This window comes from Gymnoscopelus braueri (genome assembly GCF_963280865.1).
Source record: "Gymnoscopelus braueri genome assembly, chromosome: 22".
Taxonomy (NCBI): Eukaryota; Metazoa; Chordata; class Actinopteri; order Myctophiformes; family Myctophidae; genus Gymnoscopelus; species Gymnoscopelus braueri.
The window spans coordinates 25,657,843-25,683,636 of NC_137624.1; the positions used below are offsets into that span (position 1 = coordinate 25,657,843).

The 25,794-nt window shown below is 45.1% G+C and overlaps 1 protein-coding gene across 5 annotated transcripts in view; it reads left to right on the top strand.

Annotated features, from left to right (window-relative positions):
- The window catches only part of rgs3a (regulator of G protein signaling 3a), a 245,639-nt gene that overhangs the window by 173,486 nt on the left and 46,359 nt on the right, over nt 1-25,794 (top strand). For all 5 annotated transcript variants that reach the window (XM_080420006.1, XM_080420008.1, XM_080420007.1 and 2 more), the window contains one exon: nt 50-1,018. In XM_080420006.1, coding sequence (XP_080276132.1) covers nt 50-1,018 — 969 coding nt within the window. The remainder of the gene's footprint in view (nt 1-49; nt 1,019-25,794) is intronic.

A 25,794-nucleotide genomic window follows, 5' to 3' on the forward strand; every position in this document is an offset into this window, starting at 1 on the left:
CTGCACTGGTGGAAATAACAATCATCTCCTCTTCATGTCCTCCCTGTAGATGCTGGAGCCTAAGGTGGACACCTCTTCTTGTGAGCTGGGAGGAGGTGTGGGTGGTCTCCACCTGCCCCCGCGGAGCTCCGAGGGCGAGGAGAGCAGCCTGTACCCCTCCAGCCCCTCGGAGCCGCCCACCCTCGGCAGCCCCCACCCGTCGGAGCTGGAGGAGGTCTACAGCCCCCTGGGAGGGTCCGGGGGATCGGAGGAGCGTCACAAGGTGCCCCCGACGCCACCTCCTTCCACCGAGGGGGAGGACTGCAGGAGCATGGAAGGCACCGAGATGGAGATGTGGAGAGACGGAGGAGAGGAAGGGAAAGAGGAGGATCTACAGAACGCTGGGATCGAGGAGGTGGAGAAGGAAGGGGCAGGAGAGGCGGAGGAGGAGGAGGAGGCGGAGGAGGAGGACGGAGCGGAACTGAACCTGAACCCGGCGGCGGCGGCGACCACGGACGAAGACGCCGCCTCGGAGCCGCCGGACACCAACGCGCCTCCCTCCTCCTCCTCCTCGTCCTTCGTCATCCCGGAGCTGCGCCTGGACCGCTCCTTCAGCGCCGACGGCCTCTCCTCCACCAACACCGACGAGGAGGCGTACGACGAGGACGAAGACGAGGACGAGTCGGAGTCGGAGGAGGAGGAGGACGACGAGGACGACAGCGACGACGCCTACCTGCAGCGCAGCGACAGCAAGCGCCGCAGCATGGTGGAGGGCGCCACCTGCGAGAAGCACGGCGCCGGCGGGCTGAGCGTGCAGAACTCGCTCCGCCGGCGCACCCACAGCGAGGGCAGCCTGCTGCAGGACCCCCGCACGCCCTGCTTCACCTCCGACAACGCCATCAACTGCCTGGAGGTGGGCACGGCGCACCGCCACCACAAGGGCGGCTGGACGCTGCCGTCACCCAAGACCCTTAAGAAGGAGCTGACCAAGAACGGAGGCTCCATGCATCAGCTGTGTGTGCTGTTCTCGGGGAGGAAGGTAGGCAGATAAACGCACACACGCACACATACACAGCCACGCGCGCACACACACACGCGCGCGTGCACGTGCAAATGCACACGCGCACGCGCACGCACACGCACGCACACACACACACACACACACACACACACACACACACACACACACACACACACACACACACACACACACACACACACACACACACACACACACATTAGTGTGTTCAGTTAACAAATGTCAGACTCCAAGCGAATCAACTTCATTGGATTTTAGAACACTTAAATTGTGGCCTTTTATCGTGCATTAAAGGCCACAAAGCATTTCAATAGGATGTTGTTGTTGGGGCCTGGAGTGGAGAGATACCCACAACATGTGATCTCACTCCACTGAAGTAGACAGCGTGCGTGTCCATTTGATGTTGCAATGTTAAACATCTCAGTTGGAGGTTATCACTCTGTCCTTCTGTGTGTCGACCTTTACTCTCACATTCACAGAGGAAGTTGTTTTAATTTGAGCCCTATTCACACGGGACTAGTAGCTATTACCTGGGGCCCTCCGGTCATGTGTAACAATTGTGGGGGTTGATTGTGATCTTAATCGTGTGCGAATCGGACATGTATGTATTGTAATACGTAAAGTAAAAATTCCAGGGCAAATTAGCTACCATATTTCAGCAAACGGGTCATCTGATACTGTAATTCTAGTCTAGTGCAAATTGACATCTCAGTCAAGTCGTGGTAAAAGTTTGTTTTTAGGAAGGTGTTTGGCTGGAGTTTTGACAGCAATTTGGTTCAAATTCGCTACTCAAGATGGACTGTAAAATCCTCAGTGTTAACTCAGAGAGTGTTCAAATGGAATACAAAGGACCCATAAGTGATTTAAAATCCTTTACAGGTCCATTTGGTCTCATTAGTATACATAAGGATTTTTACTTTCGACCCACTCACAGAAAGTGTTCAATTCCATCATGGAGAGAAAAATCTCAAAAGATAGTGAGACGACAGCTCCATCTAATAGGCCTAATACAAACGCCCTTTGTAATCATATCCGGGTGGATAATGTCAGCACATTTGTGTAAAATACAGACTTGGCTTATACCGTGCGAGAGCACAAAACTCAGACATCGGGGGGCCAATTTCAAAATATAATTTCTTCCCCTTGTAATACTGTACAAGTCCCATGCGAATATGGGGCTTTATGGGAGTACCACTGCTTCCACTTCCACTTAAGCTCCCATCCCCTCCCCTTCTCACCACATGAACACACACGCACACACATGCACGCACGCACGCACACGCACACACACACACACACACACACACACACACACACACACACACACACACACACACACACACACACACACACACACACACACACACACACACACACACACACACACACACACAATTCAAGCTGTGGCTTGGACATACTGGCGCTCCTTTGACACTTCTGTATTATATCACATGACCACATATCATGCAGGCTGTGTCATATACTGTATACTTGCTATAACTTACAAGAAATATACTCTACATCTCCTGCAGGCAAAAGACAGTGCTTGGACTGTGTGCAGAACTGCAGACACTGATTTGTGCTGGTTTCTAAAGACAGTGTGACACCAAGTGGTCAAAATGGGAATAGCATTCCATGCATTCTTAGAATAGCAATGTTGGATGTTGACTGCCAGTTAACTGCTAGTTGTTCTTAATTGAATCAACATTAACATCTTAACTGAAGATGTACATTTACATTACATTACGGTCATTTAGCAGACATGTAGAAGTATATCTGATTATGATCTGTCTAACTCTAAATAGAAGTTAAGTTTGCATTGCATCTCCTGCATCTGGCTGTCAAGACATTATCCAATCAGGAATACTTCATTGATAGTATATGATATATGATGGACTGTATTGTCCCTATAGGAGACATTTGTCATAGGTATATACAATAATTACTGTTAGAAATTCAATGACATGCAGTATAACACAAACTGGCAACAAACAGCACAATGATAGAGAAGTTCAACGTGAAATCATCATAAAATAGAATATGCTTGTCCATTAGCAAGTTTGATCTGGATGACTCAGTACAAATATGCATTGCATGGTAGGTCATTAAACTGTACTGCTATAAGTGCAGATGTCCGTTATTTAATATAAAATATAGACAGCGATTCGGTCTAATGGAGAAAGAGAGCACACAATAAAGTCATTAGTGTTAATTTTCCATTTGCACCCATAAAGGAAACTGTAATAGTCCATTTGGTTACATTCATACACTCTCGGAATTACAAATGGATCATTTTACTGTGTACAGAAGAGAGGCCATAAACAGTATGTAAAAAATACTCTGCTATGGTTAATATGTTGTAACATGGTTTTCCTAAACTCTGAAAGGGACTGCGCAGCAACGTCTATTCTGGATCTATGAATATTCAAATACGCAAATATATAAAGCCTCGCTTTTTGGAAGGTTATCCACCACCGAAGCAAAAAGCAAAGTGTTTTCAGGTTTCAGCATGTTGGACCATGATTAATCTGAGTTCCCAGAAGTTTTCGCCAGCTCTCGCATACAAACGGGAGGGGCGAGGAAACTTCTGGGCCAGAGCCCTGGTATTTCTGTACGGGATGTAACTTACGCTCAGAATCTGAGCGGACACGCCTCTTACCGGTCTGAGAGCTGTGCAACTCGTCTAAACAATCCGACGAGAGGCAAACAGCAGTACACAACAAAGGCGGCCGCAATTTGTCAAGGAGAAATTGCTTCCCGTCGCTCCTATTTACATGCAACACCCACTGCATGTGGATCCCGCCCCCTTTTCTACATTGGCTGTTGATTTGAATCAGAACGCAGTGGCCGCGCCCCTGCTGTCCAGGCTCTGAGGCGAAGTCTCCCAGACTAGACCATGATAGGTTCGTGGGTATGGTGACATCTAATCTGAGTTCCCAGAAGTTTTTCGCCTCGCATACAAACGGGAGCGGCGAGGAACATCACACAGCTGGCTCACATTTTGACACTTTTGAGGGAGTGCAGAGGAGAATGTGACAAGGGCTCTCTGGTGGCAAGTTCTGCACATATACTAATCTGTAGTAGTCCAAGTCATGCATGCTATGGGACAGCGGTTTCCAACCTTTTCTGGATCAGGGCCCACTTGAAAATCTTGAAAGCGTTCGCAGCCCACCCATTTGACCATGTTTAGTGGTCAGATGGGTGGGTTGCGTGCATTTTCAGAGCATGTTTATTGTAATAATCAATCAATCGATTGTGTTCCAGCTCGGATGAGTGGAACCAATGTAGCATAGTCTAAGTTCCTATTTATTGGTATCTCTATGAAAACATCCTTTTCAAGGTTTTAAAGAAAAAAATACCATGCCTTTTTTTTTTTACATAATGTCTTTATATTAATGTATATAATCAGTCAAATCTTAGTGTTTTGCCAATTATTTTGGAGGCTTACTTGCAATACCCTCATGGCCCACCAGTGGGCCCCAGCCCACCTGTTGGGAATCGCTGCTCTAGGAGGAGTTAGCTGTAGAAAACTTATTTGAGTGGAGGAGGACTTTAAAAATCTGCCAGTGGCATGAATCATGTCTATGTTATGCTCCGTCATGCGACAATGTCACGGACCGAACATAGCAAATCTATAAGCTCTTTGTGAGCTTATAGATTATAACTGGCTGTTGTCGGTGCACAACACCATTATATGACAAAGTATAAGTAAGGCTTAAGTCAGGGGTCTTCATCAGGGGGTCCGGGACCCCTAGGGGGTCCTCAGAGGTCCAAATCATCTTTGTGTGATAGGATTCTGATTCGGGGGAACATTGGCCAAAAATAGCAGATCTACAAGCTCACAACGCCTCGCGCTGCGAGGCGTTGTGAGCTTGTAGATCTGCTATCTTTTTTTAAACGGTCAAGTTTACTAAGTATTGCAATTGAGGCTTAATAGTGGTTAAATAATGTCTGAAAATACATGAATGAATTAATAGAGAAGCTAACGTGTACAAAAATAAACAAAAAAAACATTAATTTATGCAACATTGATGATAGTGCTGTCAAACAAGTCTATGAAGTTTAATCTGCAACACAATTTTATACATTATGTAGTGGGGGGTCCCTGCTTCATCTCTCTCTCAGCTATAAGGGGTCCTTGGCCTGAAAAACGTTGAAGACCCCTGGCTTAAGTTCACTCTTCTGTTGCAGGAGTAGAGGGCGCACCACTCCACCTTATCTAGTGTCTTCATCCAAGCCAGTCAGCGATGTTGCGAGGAAGCCTTAAATGGCAGTGTGTGTGTGTGAGCAGGACAGACAAGAGGAATGCAGCAGGCTGTAACTGGAGCCTATTGGTCTTGGCAGATTCAAGGGTAATTTTACTACCTATTGGCGTCATGGGCCCAGCTCCTTAAGGGGCCTGTGTTTCCATTATTCAAAATGACCCATCTCCTCCCCGTGCATTAATCTCATGACATCTCTAGGTCACCGAAAATGTGTGTGTGGGTGGGTGGGTGCGTGCAAGTGCACGTGTGTGTGCATAACTTTTGACCCTGTGAGCTTTACAAGGCCAATAAAGGCTTGTTAACACGTCCATACACAAATGAGCCCCCATGCGTATGATGCGTCTCCTCCTCTAATACCCCTCTCCAAGGTCAATGTTTACAAAGCTCAATTACTACTACAGGTGCTCATTTCCAGTCCGTCGGATGTAATCTCGTGTCGCAGACAAAAGTCACGCACCCTCCGCATCAGCGGCATGATGAACAGACGTCCGCTGGCAGGGGTGACAGTCTGATTCCCGGCATGGTAAATTGTAATGGCAAAGTGCTTTAGCAATTCAACTAGTGTGGCCCTGCCTGCATACTAGGAAAGGCAAGTTAAAGGAGAATTCCGGACATTTTAAGTGTTATCTTTGATGTGTCGTTACTCACCTACCGACGTAAAAAGTGGCATTGTTTTTTTCCAGAGATTCCCCTGTCGTCATTTTTTCAACCCCCTCCGACGATTTAACACTGGTTGCTTGTTTCTCTACCTGGCAACACCAAGTTGCCAGGTTCTGGAAAGAAACAAGCAACCAGTGTTAAATCGTTCGGCATTAGCGGAAGCCTCTCAGGAACTTTCAGCGCATGTTTGACTATCATGAGACTCTACAATGAGTAGTAGTAGAGAAAAAAATTACTTTGCATCGGTTATAATAGACGAATTTCCCTAAGCCACGCGCTCTCCATTAGGAGAGCGGAGGGGGTTGAAAAAATGACGACAGGGGAATCTCTGGAGAAAAAAAAAAGCCACTTTTTACGTCGGTAGGTGAGTAACGACACATCAAAGATAACACTTAAAATGTCCGGAATTCTCCTTTAATGTGTATAGCACATTTCAACAGCAAGGCAATTCAAAGTGCTTGAGACATTAAGACAGACTTTACGAGCATTATGACAAGACAAGAAACACATTATAAAAGAATACTTAACCACTTAAACGCCATATGGGACCGGAGTCCCTCAGGGCTCTAAACTAGTGTATTTTCTGTTTTCTGCTATTTTCTTGGGAAAATAGCAGATCGACAAGCTCACAACGCGTCGCGTTGTGAGCTTGTCGATCGGCTATTTTCAGCAAAAGCTTTCCCCACAATAGGGATGCTGGGGTTTAAGTGGTTAAATGCAATGTAAACAAAAATATATAAAACCTGTAATACTGTATACCAGTGATTCTCAGCCTTTTTTGGATCAGGGTCCAATTGAAAATCCTGGAAGTGCTTGCGGCCCACCCATCTGACCACTTAACATGGCAGCCATGGGCCAATGCAATGCCTCGTATTGAGAGCACAGTTTGCTCTTGAACGTGTGCACGTCTGCAGCACCAAATCATAGCATGAACGGAACTACATACAGTAGCAAGTCGTCATGTTTACACTCCGCAGACTATATTTTTGTCCTATCCAGATTAACCCATTCACTCCGGGAACGCATCTGTGTAATTTTAGATTTCTTTGGCTATTCAAAAATAGCAAATATACAAGCTATGAGCTTGTAGATCTGCTATATTTTTTTTATCTTGATTTTGTTTTTGCAAATATTTGAATATATATTATTTTAAAGCAAACATTTGAACTAAAATCTTTGCTTCTGGGGGTCCCTGGAACTAAATAGTTTGAGATGGGGGTCTGCGGTCAAATACATCATTGTTGTTGTTTGGTTGCTATGTCAGTGGTGCTCCAACTTCAGTCAAACAGCATGAAATATTGAATTACAGTGTGTTATGTTTTGTGATACTGTTGAATGTGGATCAAAATAAACTAAACTAAAAGTGTATGCTGTCCGCGGACCCTCGCGGCTACGCGAGTATAATCAGGCCTTCAGTCTGAGGTCTGAATGCTTTAGCAGACTGCCAGTAGTCCAGGGGAATAGAGAGACAGTTGGCAACTTGAGAAAAAAAGGGCAGGAACAGAATCCAATAACCCACTTCACATGCTCCCTTAGAAAGATAATTTGTTATTCATTTTTAGGTCGTCATACAAGTGTGTTGCTCCGAGCATTGAATGGGTTTTGTTTATCCTCGCGGGGTAGAGTGGAATCGCTCCTCAGTGGCCATAAATTAATGCTGAATAGTACTTGAAAAACAGAACAAAACAAATATGGCATAAGATAGTATGTCTGATCATCAAGCAGAAGATAACGCTTCAGATGCCTTCACGTTTGAGAGGTGCAGTGGCTGAGTAAATGGAATTTATGACTATTACTAATTTACAGTATGCTGCCGGGCGTCTGGCATGTAAATAAAATGTCTACATTCAGTTTATGACCATGAAGCTTGAATCATGGCACGTTTATAGATGACATGATATGACTGTATGACATGACAACATGGCTGTGTCAGAAATCACTCCCCAATCACTAGTATATAGTGCACTTGATTACGCTATTTTGTAGTGGTATATGTGAATGTATATGTGATTAATATACCCTATATCAGGGGTGGGCAACTTTGTAGATGGTGAGGGCTACTAAATTTCCACACTCACTCTGGGGGGCCGCATTGTTTATCGGCACTCTCGCCAGTAGTACCCCATTACTCAAAAAGCCCATAATAGTCACATATGTGATAAATAAGGGATATTAACAATTATTATTCGTTGTAACTTTGTTTTTATTTAGCATTTAGTAATGCTTCTATCAACTTACTACAGCTGTACTGCTAAACAAAACTTCACATTCCTGAGTATGCCTTTCAGAGTATTGCTGTAACCTTGGCTTAAAAATATACAAAAATGAACACTAGAATTATAATTGATAAGGCTGCTATTAAAATAAACGAGAGCGCGCTCTACTGGTGGACTGTTGTAATTAAAATGGTTCATGGAAAGTTGCATGTTTGGAACAGCTGAAGGCAATAGTTCACAATTTTTTTTTGGGGGGGGGGATTTTGGCCTGGGGCCACATTGAGTGACGGTGCGGGCCGCGGGCCGCCAGTTGCCCATCCCTGCCCTATATAGTGGAGTCATCCCACAATGCATTGTGAAAAGTATACAGGGTACGTACAACCTCTCCTCTCTAACCAGTGTTTACTTTGTCCTCTCTGTCTTTTTTCCCTTTTATGTGATGCCTCTGGTTGTCTATCATCAAGGGAGAGATGTCCAGAGACAGACAAAAAGCAGGACCAGAGAAATGCACTTAGGGCATTTACACGAGAGAGAGAGAGAGAGAGAGAGAGAGAGAGAGAGAGAGAGAGAGAGAGAGAGAGAGAGAGAGAGAGAGAGAGAGAGAGAGAGAGAGAGAGAGAGAGAGAGAGAGAGAGAGAGAGAGAGAGAGAGAGAGAGTTAAGAGTACCTATGAGGAAAACAAAGTAAGCACTTACATTGGAATATGGTCAATGGTGCTCATCAGTCTGTCCAAGTTATTGACTATGACATAAGTTGTCCTAGTTCTGACCTACATACAGTATGACCTAGTACAAAAAAACCTAGAAGCATCCACAATCTGCTGCCGTGCGGTGTAAAAGATCAAACAGCATGAAACGTTGGTACTGTAATAGGATCATGCCTTTACACAGTACGTTGGTAAAGTGACGTAAAAGACTGGTGATGAACAAAGAGTGCCAGTAGAGTAGCCTCCGTCACAGGTTGATGAGAACCATGACTTAAACGTCTGCATGAGACTAGACCAGGACGTCTTTGTTGCTCTGCTATCGGCTCATCAATTTGAACTCCTCGTTCATTTCTCCTCACATGCCATCCAAATCCTTAACCCCTCTTTCTTTTTCCACACATCCATCACACTCTGTATACCTGCCCTCAGTAAAGCTGTAATCTGGAACGTATGCTATTTTAATAGTAGATCTGCTAGCTTGTAGATCTACTATTCCAGTATAGTTTAATTTAGTGATTCTCGACTTTTTTAATTTCAAGGACCCCCAGTTTGATATACATTAGCCCACCAGTACCCCCATTTCTTTGGCTATTCAAAAATAGCAGATATACAAGTTCATAGCGCGGCATTGAGTGCCACGCTATGAGCTTGTAGATCTGCTATTTTTAGAAAAATCTTGGAAAATGTGTGCAAATCTTTGAATATATATATATGTTTTAAAGGGAGGTCCCTGGAACATACTGTAAAATCCTCAGTGTTTAGTACTGTAATTCAGGGAGTGTACAAATGGAACCAAATGGACCCTTATGGTTCCATTTGTACACTGCCAGAGTTACAGAGCTATAAGGGGTCCATTTGGTCCTCTGGTGGTCCCCGGACCCGACGTAGAGAACCAAGGGGTTCATGAGTTTATGTCTCTGTGTACGTTGTTTGGAATGTGTGTAAATATTGTTTGCCTTTTTATGATGTTTACTGGTTTTAGTTTGGTGGCTTACATTCCTGTGTTGAGTGGATGTAAGCACATTAACGCAGGTCCCTGAACACAGACGCGTGCATTTATACATTAAAACAGTTATGCATACAGATGGTCGACACACACCCGCGCGCACACACACACACACACACACACACACACACACACACACACACACACACACACACACACACACACACACACACACACACACACACACACACACACACACACACACACACACACACACACACACACACACACACACACTTTAACACATTAACACAGCACACACAAACACAAATATAACACAGACAGTGTGATGGAATGGAAACTGCAGGTATATGAATTCAATGAAAGCTTATTCGACATTTTGACTTCCCTTAAATGACACACAATACAGGAGGTGACAACTCCATGTAATAGGCCTTCTCAGAAAACTCCAAACTGCGGCGTGTGTGTGTGTGCGTGTGTGTGCGTGTGTGTGTGTGTGTGTGTGTGTGTGTGTGTGTGTGTGTGTGTGTGTGTGTGTGTGTGTGTGTGTGTGTGTGTGTGTGTGTGTGTGTGTGTGTGTGTGTGTGTGTGTGTGTGTGTGTGTGTGTGTGTGTGTCCACTCCGAGTGGACATACATAGAACTTAGAGAGATGGACTGCGTGATGACAGAGGAGTATTATAGTGGTATCGTGTGTCCAACCCTGGTCATTATGTAACTGTGCCACTGCATTCTATGCAACATCAGTGGAGATGGTGGCACTGTTGTTTGTGTTAGCATCTATTCTAAAAAACGCCCCGGTGGTCATGTTGGACATGTGATACTTGATTAGACATGGAAAGTTTGAGCAAAAGTACAAAAATGTCCTTTGTTAACTTTTCTTTTCTTTAGTGCAGCAGAACTGTGTGTGAACAGAAAGACAGGGGTTGTGAGTGAGGCTGAGAGAAATCAATGAGAGAAGAGACAGTTTAACAACTGGTTGAAGGGATAGGACACTGCAAAGTCCTCAGTTAGGGGTACAACAGCTACCAATCGAACCAAACGATTTAATCGATTCAATGTAATAATAAATTATTAATCACTCTCTATTTATGGTCATGTAATTTTAGATGAAAAGTTTCATAAAAATAGCCAAAGAATTCTAATCGATCTTCCAGCTATAGCATCGCATCTGCAAGCTCACAATGCATTGCATTGCATGTTTTTGCATGGGGTTAATATGGTTAAAAGAACACTGGGGATTTAGCAGTGTATAAGAAGCAGTAACTGCATGGTGAGAGACAGTGAGGAACACAGTGGAACAGAACAGTTAATCTCTACAGGAACATCTGCTTCCATTCTAGTAGCTTTATTTTTTTATTTTTCCAAACTCGTCCATGGCAGTGGCACTACTGTCAGTGTTAATTCATCCATTTGAGTTGCATTGACATTGCGGGCTTGTAGATCGGCTATTTTTGGCATCCAACACTGGCACTCAATGAAGTATAAATCAGGCTTATAGTCATACTGTGTAATTCTTTCAATTAAACAAAATGTTAATTTGATGTAATCTTTCACTGGTATATTTTTCACAATGACTGTGAACATGAATGTGTTTTTTTTTTACAAACTTCTCTAAATACTATTAAACACGAGGCAGTGGCATCGGAACGTCTTTTATTCTTAGCACCTTAACCCATTAAAACCGGTAAAGTAAAGCGTCTGTGTCATTTTAGATTTTTGCGTTGGCTATTGAAAAATAGCAGATATTCACGCTCACAGCTTGTACAAGCTTGTACATCTGCTATTTCTGGGCATTTCCTGTTTACGGGCTCTTTAAACACAATCTTTTTTTTGCGTGTGTCGATCTGCACCCGATATACTTTTACGTTAATAAATACAGTTTCTGGCAACGCGTTGCGTTTCAAAATATCCTTATGAAATGCAAATATTTACTGAGTCAGCATGCATGTTATTTAACCACATGAACCCTAGTGTGACACGTCCCTATTCTGGGGTGAACATTTTGGCAAGAATTGCGGATCTTCAAGCTCGATCTACAAGCAGATCGAGCTGACAAAGCGGATCTACAAGCCCGCAAAGCGTCGCAATGCAACGCGTTGTGGGTTTGTAGATCTCCTATTTTTAACGAAAAAATATTTGGTGTAGGGGGAAACAATTAGGGGACCAAGTATAGACCCCTGGGGGTCCCCAGTCAACTACAGTAGGGTTTTAGTTGCCTAAGAGTTGCCTGTAGGATCTATTTTCAAATATATGAATGGACAGCATAGGTTGGTATTCTATGTTTTTACCTGTGTTTACACATATTACCACATGTAAACTTGTCCTTGGGAAGCACCCCTGCTGTGCGTTCTAGAGTGTGAGCTGACAGCTAAGAATAGCTACAAAAACTGGAGTCAGGAGAGAGATATATGGCACTCAGACAGTTGTACTGTACACTACAGTACAGCATGTGTACTGTAACTGGAGTCTGGACCAATGTGTGTGTGTGTGTGTGTGTGTGTGTGTGTGTGTGTGTGTGTGTGTGTGTGTGTGTGTGTGTGTGTGTGTGTGTGTGTGTGTGTGTGTGTGTGTGTGTGTGTGTGTGTGTGTGTTCTAAATAGGCACACCTATCAAATGACTGTTGGGTGATTGGGCCAGTGATTTCCATTGTGATAGTTACATAACGTCTCTGTCGGGTGAAAAAAAAGGTTATTTTTCAGGATTCAAATGAAATACAAGCTCAAAACGCGTTGCTTCGCACCGTGTTGCGAGCTTGTGGATCTGCTACTTTTTATGCTTTTGTGTGACGCTGTAGTGAGATCAAGTAGAGCATTAATTTACGAAAAAACACAAAAAGACAGACAGCAACGATAAGCTAGGCCTTCCATCCTCTGATTTGGAAAGGAATTTGTGTCACTTGTTTGGGAAATGTGAGGCAGCCTCCTTCAGATGGAGGGCCAGAGGCCTGGAGGACTAGGTCTCATCCATTAGAGAGAGAGAGAGAGAGAGAGAGAGAGAGAGGAGCATCTACAGTATCTGCCTCAGTTAAATACACGTTTTGCTTCTTATTTAATCCATCAAAGGTTATGGTTGTAAAATAGAATTTCTGTCTATCTATCTAAATATCACTATCACACACCAACGCGAGCTCACACAACTTCGTATACTGTACATTGCACGGATGTCATTCCGTGCATAGACACCTAGAAAACCTGAAAATTCGTGCATAGCCGCCTCGCATCTCCTCCATTGACTAAACCATTTCGGAGACGCGCAGTCTCAAGCGAACTGGAGCCACGTGAGGGACGACCGAGTGAGCTAAAGCGAACGATTTGCCATCCCGAACGTTGCTTGAGCCTACTCAGCGCCGTTTGAGTTATATACCGATAGGCACAGAATCGTACATTTTGTTGTGGGGACTGCTTTGCTTCGGGGTTGCAACCCAGGAAGGGATTTGCGGCCCACCATGGGATTCGCGGCTCATATTCACAGGTTTTCGGGTTTTCTAGGTGTCTATGCACGGAATGACATCCGTGCACACACACACGCACACACACGCACGCACGCACACGCACACACGCACACACACACACACACACACACACACGCACACACACACACACACACACACACACACACACACACACACACACACACACACACACACACAGAGCTCACAACGCACAGCGACATGTTGTGAGCTTGTACTGTAGATCTACTATTTTCACTATATTTAAAATAGGGCTGAAGTGGTTAATTCATAATGCACCTTTTCTCTTCCTAGAAATGTAGTGGAAACAAAAGTACAATATCTGTTTTTGAAATGTAGTGGAGTGAAAGTACAAAATGTTTTACTTAAGTACACTACCCAAGCTAAAGTACTCCACCACTGGATTGTTGTCTGGCATGTTTACGAGTTTGGTCTTGTGTTCTTATGACGGAGACTCGGAGCGCGTGGTGGCACCGAAATAACCCAGCCAGGCAAAACATAGAAACCCCAAACTTAATGCCGTTCACATGATGCTCCTTGAAGAGAAATTGGTGTTATCGCAGCTGTCCCACTGGCTGCGCTCCTTCCTGTTTCATGACAGTGGTGCTGGCTATCTATGGAGCCTTAAGGGTTTTCCTACTGCCGAGTGTCTGTCAGAGAGACTTATATTTAGCCATTTTGACACCCGCATATAAAACGCACGCACGCATACACACACACACGCACGCACGCACGCACGCACGCACGCACGCACGCACGCACGCACGCACGCACGCACGCACACACACACACACACACACACACACACACACACACACACACACACACACACACACACACACACATGCTGCAGTCTCAGAGTTTTCTGAGAAGGCCCATCACATGGAGTTGTCACCTGTATTGTGTGTCAAAATGCTATAGAGATCCCACACAGTAAAAATACTCAATCCTAAAGCTCTATTATGTCATTTGTTGTTGCTGCACAAGGTAGAGTATGCTAGAACCAATATAACTAATGCAATGGGGTGGCTGTATTTGGTCCCTCTCTATTGAGACATTTAGATTCTGTGTCTATGGTTGGACACGACCTTTGACACAGATCCTGTCTCTGGTTTGACACAGATTTTGACCTGAAGGTCAGTGTATGGTGGAGTGTTGTTTACTTGTCTGTTGAGTGTCACCAAACCAGTAGTTACAATGTGAGTTAGGACTGTTTCCATCTGCTGGGCTGGTACTTTTACACTGGCTCCCTTTGATATAGCGTCACAATCATTTTACACCACTATTTTATACTTTGGCTATTCAAAAATAGCAGATATACAAGCTCATAGCGCGTCACTTAGTGCCCCACAATGAGCTTGTAAATCTGCTATTTCTTTAAATTGTGAAAATTTTTGCTAATGGGGGGGGGGGGGGGGGGGGGGGGGGTCGGTGGGGTCGGTGGCCAAATAGATATAATTTTTGGTGTCCTTGACATGAAAAGGTTGAGACCCACTGATATAGCAACATATAGCAAAACTGTTAGGATATAGAGGACATTTTTAGAATGGGCCTCAGGTGTTAATGGGTTAAAGCAGAATGTCACACACCCATGAGACCAAATAGAACGAGCGGGTTCAAGAGCTGATTACTATGGTACCAGGGACAGGGCTGCCACCATCATGACATTTTACTTGATCATTAATTGTCCTAAAATACTTTTTGCGATTATTGGCTTTTGGCATTGAACATTATTCGGAACAAATTAAAATGACATCTGTTTGCCTTTTAGGCTTTGCTATGAGATATGACAAATAACTAAAACATACAAAGAAATGACTGGACAATGACTAGTTGCAGTAATAAAAATACATAATGTAGTATGACCATAACAGGCCATATTTTATCATTTTATACTTTCACTAAAAACAAAAGAGCCTGTCCACAAGCTGACACCGTGTCCCAAAGCGATGCGTTGTGCACTAGTAGATTTCTATTTGAGCTTCAGTCATTTGGGCTAATTGCAAATATGTTAATCGTTATAATACATAATAGTTCCATTCATCTACTTGATAACAGCTGGATAAAATTAACAGAAATGGCATATTTCCACGTTGATGTCCTCTTTTAACCACGTTCAACCTGGCCTTTCCCTTTTTTGGACATTTAGGGCAAAGATTTGCAAAAATATTGAAAATAATCATACATACAATGCACCGCAACTCACCCCGTTTTCTCCCATATAATGGACGTGAAACGGGGAAGCTGGCGCTTTTGGCGCACCTGCTTCAGATGTAATTTTTTTTCCTTTTTTTTTATTTTAGAGTAGACAATAATGTTTTACCCCCTTTTTCTCCCCAATTTAGTCATTGCGCAATTGATTCCCCCCCACACTCATTTCTGTGTTGTCACTGCTGTGTTGTATCCTACTGACTCACCTGCCAGTAAGGAGCCCCCACCGTGAGGATGTAGGGTCTTCGTCCAACTCCTCCCGCCCAACACTCCCCAATGACAGGTGCCACCCCAGCCCGTAGTAGTACATCCAATGACCAATATCACCCTCCCCGCCCCGGCTTCCCTCCCCGAACACGGGCCAATTGTGTTCAAATAGACACGCGTCAAAGCCGGATGCACCACGGTGGGTTTCGAACCCACAACCTCCGTGGTGGTGGGCAGGGACTTTACCACTGCACCACCCGAGCACTGACTCATATATCTGACCGTGACGGGCTTCAATCTTCAGACAAGGTCAATTCACAGATCTACACATAGTAGGCTATACAGTAGACCAAGAAACATCTACAGTAGGTGCTAAACGTTCTCAAATCGTTTTTTGAAGGAGTGAGAGCATGGGACTCTGAGGACGGTAATGTTGTTTGGTTCAAACCACCTTGGTCTGGTCAGGCATAAGGAGTGCCTAGGGGCGACTAGTGGGGCGTTTAGGCCTGTCTCCTTCTGTCCTTCTCCCCCCAAATCTATCTCTTCTCGCTCTTTTCGACTACAAGAACTACTGTACAGTGAGTGAACCGTACCGTTCCGAGTAACATATTTCACGGGTTGTGGGTTAAGGGTTTGATGCCATCATATACTACAGCTCTGTTTCAGATACGGTTCTCAGAACCTCATTTGGTCCATTCTCAGGAATTAGCACTAAGCCTGAGTTCTAGGAACCCTGAACTCATGATTTCAAACTGTTTCAAAAATAGCAAAAATAGCCAGTCTTCATGCTCACCACAATTTTCTGAAAAACGTTCTCAAACTTTTACATGCCAAAATTATATGTATTTGGCCGCGGACCCCCATCTCAAAATACTTTGTTCCAGGGCAGGTACCTTCTGAAGAAAAGATTTTAGTTAACACATTTTCATGATTTTTCAAAAATATTAGATCTACAAGTTCATAGTGCGGTACGAAGTGACGCACTATGAGCTTGTATATCTGCTATTTTTGAATAGACAAAGTATAAAATGATGGTTAAAGTGGTTAAAATCTAAAATGACACCTGATGCTTTCCCTGTTTTAAGGGGTTAGCAGACGTACCTTTCCTTTCCGGGGTGGTTCTGGTTGTAATGGTAACTCAAACAAAATAAAACATCACAACTTCACAGGTTCTGTAAAGTTCCAGGCTGTGGAAGGTTCTGTGTTACTGTTCTTAGTGGAAAAGAGCCATTATATACGTTTCCAACTATTCGCACGATTTCAGCCTCTTACAATAAATACATTAACACCCTTTGCAAATCCCCTTCACAGACGCTGGCTAATCCAAAGCTAATGAAGCTAATGCTGCCCTATTTGTTTGTTGGCAAGCGTTCGGCTGTGTGTGATTCTTTGCCTAGACGAGTGAATTAGCTAAAGAACTATGCTAGTGATGGAGTGTGGGAACAAACAGGATGCATTCACTACAGAAACTCAGATGTTGCCATGTCGTACAATGGATATGATGAGTGAGGGCTGAAGGCAATTCAAAGGCTACAATGAATGGTTCTTTATCACACACGGCGAGAAAGCGGCATTGGAGCAATAATGCAGCAGCCATAGCAACCATGACTTCCTTCTGCTGTTGACAGTTCAGCATGCAGTAGCTTATGCTGATTGGTCAGCTACTAGCCATTGGTTTAACGGTTATCAGCCCCAGGGCTAATACAGCTGATGAGGATGAGTAAATGAGGATTACATTTACAAGTCCAAATAAGGTACTCATGAGCAGTGGTGTGAATTAACTAAGTACATTTCTGTACAGTTCTGTACTTGAGTATAAGGTTTAGTTGTTTTTTTTTACTTGTTTACTTGAGTATTTCCAATTTTCTATACTTTTACTTCTACTCCACTACATCTCAGATGCAAATATTGCACTTTTACTCCACTATAATTATTTGAAAAAGTTGCTAGTTACTTTGAAGATTTTAAATATTATTACACAAAAATCGTACAGTAGGCTACATTAACCACTTCAGCCCTATATAATACTGTACTTTGGCTATTTGAAAATAGCCGATCTACAAGCTCACAAAGCGTCACAAAGCGATGCTTTGTGAGCTTGTAGATCTGCTATTTTCAAAATATTTTTAATACATATTGAACTGAGTACTTTTACATTTGGTACTTTAGTATATTTTGATGCCAATACTTCTGCACTTTTACTCAAGTACATTTTGAATACTGGACTTTTACTTCTAACAGAGTATTTCTAGATTGTGGTATTGATACTTTTACTTAAGTAAAACATGTCAGTACTTCTTCCACATGAGGTGTGTGACTATAGGTACTGGTTATGGTACTGATTCATGGGTTATATAATATAATCATGGGCAACATGGCTTCTATATTACCCCGAAAAGGAGTGTGTTTGTATCATTATCATAAGATGCAGACATTGTGCAGAGGAGTGATGACGACATTCTTTCATAACAGATATTGGCTCAATGTCATGTTAACTTTTCCACTACGTCTTTTTTCATCAGTGCCATGCTCTGCAGCCATCTTAATCCATTCAAACCGGAAAAGCATCTGTGTTATTTTAGATTTTAGCTATATATATATAGCAACATACTTTTTTTCAGAGAAAACTTAGGATTTAGAACAGTGGTTCTCAAAAATAGCAGATATACAAGCTCACAGCGCATCACTTTGTTATTTTTGAACATTTTTGAAGAAATCTTGAAAGTGTTAGAAAGATTTTGAATAATGTTGCTTTTTTTTTTACACAAATGTTCTCTTCTGGGGGTCCCCGGCACAAATCATTTTCAGATGGGGGTCCCGCGGCCAATTGCATATCATTTTGGGAGTCCTTGGCACGAAAAAGTTTGAGAACTTCTGATTTAGAAGGCATTTGTAGAATCGACCTCAGGTCTTAATGGGTTAATGCCCCTGTGTGTGTAACTATATTATAACCTGGCACAGGGTTGTCATAACCTGGCACAGGGTTGTGTGTGGTGTCCACAGCAACGCGGCTACAACAAAACCACCTCCGTGATGCTTGCGCCAATACAGGACATGATCCAGAAGGCCGCTGGTTTCATCTGCCGTATACGCTCGTCTGGGTGATTGAATGCATGTGTGCCACTGGTCGGCATAGCGACTAATTACATCAGCGTTGCAGAGCACTTGTATATACAGCTAGATAGATGGCTTGTCACTTACTGGACGCATGCCCAGATGCATGTGGTTATTATCATAACCATTGGCAATATGGCTTCTGTATTACTGCAAAAACAAGTGATTATATCATGATCATCAGATACAGAACACACACGCACACACAAATGCATGAATGCACGCACACACGCGCATGCATGCGGATAATGCATTTGCGACTCTGAGAGTGTACACATGGAACCAAATGGAACGGGTCCATTTGGTTACATTTTTACATTCTCAGAGTTGAATTGACACTCTCCTGGATGACATACATGTTATGCAAGGTGCTGTGTACTTCTGCTGCATGCCAGCTAGTGGTCTTCCGTCAGCAAATACCCCACAAGTGTGCATAGCCACGAACGCACCCACGCACACACACACAAGTTCCTGGAGGATGATGAAGGCCAGAACGAAAGAGAAAGGCAGAAAGGAAGATAATGACGGACAGAACGAGGGAGGAAGTTGGAAAGGAAGAGGACATGAGAGGGAAAGAATTAAAATATCTCAGTCCTTGAATATTGTGAATGTACACCAGTGGTTCTCAAGCTTGACCCCCAAATTGCTGCAGACCCCCCCCCATCTGAAAATATTTAGTGCCAGGCTAGGATCACCATAAGAGAATATTTGTGATAGAAGAAAGCACTGGAGCAACTGGGACAGTTGAAGCCTTTGCTTTAATGTAGCTGAGCTGCAAGACAGGAAAGACGTTTCGATGTTATTAAATCTTAGTCAGGTCATGACGAAGATTGAAGTTGAAGAAGAAAAGGCTTCAACTGTCCGAGTTGCTACAGTACACTGCTATCTTCTTATCTGCTGTATGTGTCTTACTCCTGAGATGCACCGGACCAGTCTGATTTGGGCTTGAGACGCGGTGGAACCTACCTTTAACCCAGGATATTTGTATTTTCGAAATGATTCCAAAATTGTTTTTCAAGATTCTTAAAAATTCTTGCAGATCAGCTATTTTTGAATAGCCGAAGAAGAATAGCCAACAAAATAGGTTTTAAGTGGTTAATGTCCTGTGTTTGTAATAATCTAAATCTACAAAATAGCTTGTACTAAAGCTATCAAGCAATTGTAGTGGAGTAAAAAATACAACATTTGCCTCTCAGATGTAGTGGAGTAGAAGCATAAAGTATTGAAAAATGGAAATACTAAAGTCAAGTAAAAGTACCTCAAAATTGTACTGAAGTCCTACAGCACTTGAGTAAAGGTACTTAGTTACTTTACATCACTGATGCTGTCCATTTGCTGAATTTGGACAAGACCGACAAACTCACTTAAAACTAAAAATAGCTATGGTGGGAACACCTAAGAGTGGATGTGAATAGTATTAAATCACATATCTCTCAGGGAGAGGGACTGGGGTTATGAAAAAGTACATTCAGCTCGTGAAACCAGTGTAAATCAAGTTATCTACTCTTGAAACCAATCTCAGACATTTTCCCATAACCCAAGTTAAAATAATGATTTTATTAAATCCGTGGCTTCGTCATCAAAAAATGGAATTTGAAGAGTGCCATTGTTTCACCCACCGACCCCGTGTTAAGCTGTGGGGACATGACACTATATTTGGACGCCAAACAACTGCCAAGTAATGCTCGTGAATAGGAGTTTTGTGCATGATTAAATAACGCACACTGTCTTTCTCCGAAATCTGAGGAGTTATAAAAAGGCTTGTGGTTTGCATCTATTTCACTGGTTCGCAAACTTTTTAAATGGGACATTCTGCATAATAAGTCCTTTTACTTTTGTACTTTTGTACAACTTTGGTACTTTTACTACTTTTGTACTACTTTTGTTTTACTTTTGTATTACTTTTGTACTTTAACTAGTCATTTATTTAAATGTATTTAATTCTTGCAACAGAGTATTTCTACATTGTGTTATTGCTGCATTTACTCAAGCAAAAAAAGAAAGGGGAGTGCTTCTTCCACCAGTGCAGTTAAGTCGGTTGTTCCATGACGGCGGAGGTGTTGTTTAGCCTCTACAGGGAGTCGAAGCGGTGACCTCTTAGTGTGACCTCTGTCACGAGCGAGTGGACGTGCCGCATCGTTCCACGGCTGTACCGTCACGCCTGGAATCTGGTTTGCACCATTCCTGACGCTCGCTCTTCCATATTTACCCTTCCATTCCATACGCTATACGCTCCTCTGGAAGAGCTTATGGGGGTTTTCACCAAGCAGCTTAGGGCAGAACTTCACCTTTGCAGATTCACATCACTGCAAATAGACGCACAGGTCAGACGACGATGGAGGGAGGGGGGGTTTACTACACTGGTTATCAACGTTGGGGTCTGTGGACCACCAACGGCCAAATGGACCCTTGCGGGTTAGAGACTGCTACGGGTCTGTAACTCTTGAGAGTGTATGAATGGAACCAAATGGACCCGTGAATGGAACCAAATCCATTTGGTTCCATTCGTATCTTTGCAGACATTTTTGCCTCGACATGTTTCTCTTTGCTGTTTGATTTCTTTTTCTCCTTGCTCTCCGCCCCCCCCCCCTTCCCCTTCCCCTTCCCCCATCTTCTTTTCTTTTCTCTTCCTCACATCACAGGTTTACAGGTTTAGGGCACGGTCACACATATATTTTACCTATATGCAGTGTTGTAAAGTAACTAAGTACATTTACTCAAGTATAATGGTAAATGGTGCATTTATATAGCGCTTTTATCCAAAGCGCTTTACATAGATTGTGCATTACATTCACCCATTAACACACACATTCATACACCGATGGCGGAGGAATCATGCAAGGCACCAACCTGCTCATTGGGAGCAATTAGGGGTTCAGCGTCTTGCTCAAGGACACTTCGACACTAACTCTGGGGGAGCCCCCTAGCCCGGGATCGAACTGGTTTCCAGTTCACTCTACCCGGCCACTCTACCCCTGAGCCACTGCCGCCCCTGTACTTAAAGGAGAATTTTGGACTACGTTTTTCTTACCTTTTCTATGACGTTATGATATCTTAGGATGAATGGTACAGTAGAAACATTTTATAACTCGATCCAGGGTCCGCCACAGCCTAAAACGTGCGCGGATAGGCCTTGCGTTAGATCGCATATTTTAATAGCTTTTTTTCCTCTTTTTTTTTGTGAGATCTGACGTTCATAGTGACAGAACACTATGCAACCAAAAAAAAAAGAAGAAAAAAACCTACGTCTCGCTAGACGAGATTGAAATCTCAAGATTTCAATCTCGTCTTGCGCGACTTCTATTATTTTTTATTTTATTTTTTTTGACAGTGTTCTGTCACTATGAACATCAGATCTCCCCCCCCAAAAAAAAAAAAAAAGCTATTAAAATATGCGATCTAACGCAAGGCCTATCCGCGCACGTTTTAGGCTGTGGCGGATCAGGGATCGAGTTATGACATTTTTCTACTGTACCATTCATCCTAAGATATCATAACGTCATAGAAAAGGTAAGAAAAACTTAGTCCAAAATTCTCCTTTAAGTACTGTACTTAAGTACAATTTTAAGGTACTTTTACTTTACCGGAGTATTTCCAATTGTCTATACTTTTATGTCTTTCCTTCGTAATGTACTTACATATGGGATAACATCGCCCCCTAGCGATGCACAGAGCACAATACGTGGACTCCCGTTGCAATCTTATTGGATAGGGTCCTGTGACGCAAATCCGGTATTCCGGAAGGGGTATAAAACCCCCGCGTCATTGGGATACGCCCTCTTACTTCACTCTGCCCAGCGAATGCGCACGAGCCAAACCACAATCTACGGAGAAACGTCCTCGAAAATCCAGCTGATCCCAAAGCGAGGGCACTTGTGTTTCTCTACGGGTATTTTTGAGTAAACGTTTCGTTTTAAAACACTCCCGTGTTTATTCTGCATCTTTATTTTACTTTCTTTCCTATCCTCTCCGTTTTCTATAACACGAGGCTTCGAGCTAGCTTAGAAGCTGTTAGCAGGCAAGGCCAGAAGCTAACAGCTACGGCTAGGCTAGGTAGCTACCTAGCCTTTGTTCTCGCCACGTGTCGGAGAAGGAGGAATGGAGGCGCCACGGGCCTGCGGCCGACCAGGCTGCAGCCTCCTCGTCGCAGCAGATGACCGACACCGTCTCTGCATATCCTGCCTGGGGTCTAACCACGCTTTCCTCGCACGCCACTTCGCCGGTGACGAGGATGCGTGCAAGCCCTGCGAGGATTTCACGGTACACCAGCTGGAGCACCGGCTCAACAGAGCCACCGACCTAGCGGACTCGTCAAGCAGCGGCGCTTTCCCCGACGCTCCCCTCGCCATGGGACTCAGAGCGTCGGCGGAGAGCGCAGGCCTTGGGGCCATGGGCCCACCACTACGAGCCGCTCCGAAGTCCAGCGGTGCTACCAGGATGGTCCGGCGCGAGGTTGCCTCCGGGGCATTAACCTCGTCGCCGGTCCTCGCCAGTGCTGTCGAGGCCAGAGGGCCCCACCACGACAGCGGCGCTCCTCTCTCCCCACCCGCCTCCCTCCCCGCCTGGGGCGACACGCCGACTCCGGACGGTAGCATCTACTCCGACGGCGACGAGCTCGACGGAGCAGACGACGTCATTGACGAAGGTGGGGAAGAGGATGATGAGGGGGAGATCACCTCCTACCAAGAGGTCCAGGAGGTAACGATGTCCAGCCCGGATCCTCCTAGGCCAGCGGCAGAGGCCTCTGTCGCGGACAAAGAGCCCTCCGAACCCGTCTCGGCCATCTTCAAGTGGGCCATCGCCAGGTGCGGCCTGGAACAGCCTGTGGAAGCCATGAAGGTGTCCTTCGGGGTCCCCATTCCAGGGTTCCAGGGACTGGCACCCCTCCCTCCCCGAAAAGTCGAGTCAAAACTGCTCCCCGAGGCCAGCGGCATCAGAGGGGCCCTGCAGTACTCGTGGAAGTAGGGGAAAAAGGAACCAGAGAAGCTAGGCTTCGTGGTCGAGATTTCCTCCGAGGCGGAACTGGGGGTCGCTAACCTCCCCCCAATGGACCCGACCCTGGCCAGCGGCATCGAGGAGGCGAAGACTGGCTCCGTGTTGGCAGCGGAGGAAAAGCCAGTTTTCGCTGACCGCGCCAAGACACGCTCTACAAGGCCTCGGGCTCAGCAGCTAAAGCATTCAACGCCGTGGCACTCCTCCAAGGTTCGGCCGCCGCAAGACTCAAGGAGCTGGTGGACAAGCCCCTGGGGAAGAAGTCCGCAGAGGCGATCCACACCGAATGGGTTGAGGATGCGAAGGAGCTCGAAAGACTGACGCAAATCTCCATCCTCTGCACCTGCAACGGAGTAATTTGGACGGGCCGGGCCATGTCTCTCTGAGCGGACCTGGAGAGAGCAAAGTGGCTCGACCTCGCCGCTGAGTGTAAGACGACCTTGGCCGCGGGGCTGCTCAGTCTTCCACTCAAGGCAGACAATCTGTTCGCCACTAGGTCGGTGTTGTGCTGGGACTGGGACTGGACTGGGACTGGCGCTCATCTGGCCCCGATGGACAGAGCCAAGGGCGGCTCCTCGGGTGCAAAGAGACTAACAGAGACGCTACATACAATGGACAAGGTTCAGTTGTTTTACCGCCCTGTGGTCCCACCAATATGTGTAACAAATGTGCAGCCTGTGTGTGGAATAAAAGTATTGCCAATTACACAAACGCTCATTTTTTCTCCTGTCAAAGAACGAGGCGGATCGCTCCCCGAATCGAATGGGGAGCCCCGTCCTCACTATTCTTTAATGAGCCCACAGTGTTCGGTTTGTCATTTGAACGACATTCCGAACACTGCTGGGACAGACCCTGTGCATGCAATGAACATAATGAATCAAATGCAGGTAGTGAAACCAATTGCACTGAATCAAATGTCTCAAACGTATTGCTTTCAAGGAGAACGAGTGCCCCAGGTAAACGCAAAAATCCTACACAGGTCACGTCAGTTCTCTCTTCCGTCCGGCAGATGACATCAAAGCGCCACTGTAGGACGGAGGAGAGACAAGATGGCCGCCTCCCTCAACCTCCCCAAGATGGCGGGCGAGACGAGGCGGGGAGGTTGACCTTCTCCAACGTTGGAGAAGGTCAGGCTCCAGGGCCTGACAGTCCTGCTGGTGGCCCCAGCATGGGGCGTGTGGAGGTCGGAGATTACTCCTCTCTGACCTTCTCCAACATTGGAGAAGGTCAGGCTCCAGGGCCTGACAGTCCTGCTGGTGGCCCCAGCATGGGGCGTGTGGAGGTCGGAGATTACTCCTCTCCTCTGCGACGAGCCGTGGCCTCTCCCTCTGCTCAGAGACCTTCTGAGACAGGGAGGGAACGAGGTGTTCCACGAGAACAGGCGCCTGTTGGCAGCCTCCTGGTTTTCCTACAAGACAGGTTGAACCAGGATTTGGCCTTTTCCACCATCAAGGTGTACCTGGCGGCCATTTCCGCTTGCCACGAGGGGTTCGATGGCAAGACGGTGGGTCATCATCCGCTGGTGTGCCGGTTTATGACCGGTGCTAAGCGGGCCAGGCCGGTTAACAGGCCATTGTTCCCGAAGTGGGACCTTGCAGTAGTGCTGGATGCACTCTGCCGTCCTCCTTTTGAACCTTTTGAGACTGCAGATCTGAGGATAGTGAGTCTCAAAACGGTCCTTCTGGTGGCTCTGTGTACGGCCAAACGTGTCAGTGACATGCAGGCGCTCTCCGTGAGCCCGGACTGCATGTGGTTCTCAGACGACGGCAAGAGGGTTTTGTTGAAACCCAACTTGGCGTTTGTGTCTAAGACTGGCATGGTGGCTAGGGCACCAGTTGAGTTGGGGGCTTTCCATCCACCGCCTTTCGCGTCGGTGGAGGATAAGCGGTTGCACTGTCTCTGTCCAGTAAGGGCACTGAAACTTTACTGCCAGAGGACAGCGACCGGGCGTGGGTCGCAGCAGCTGTT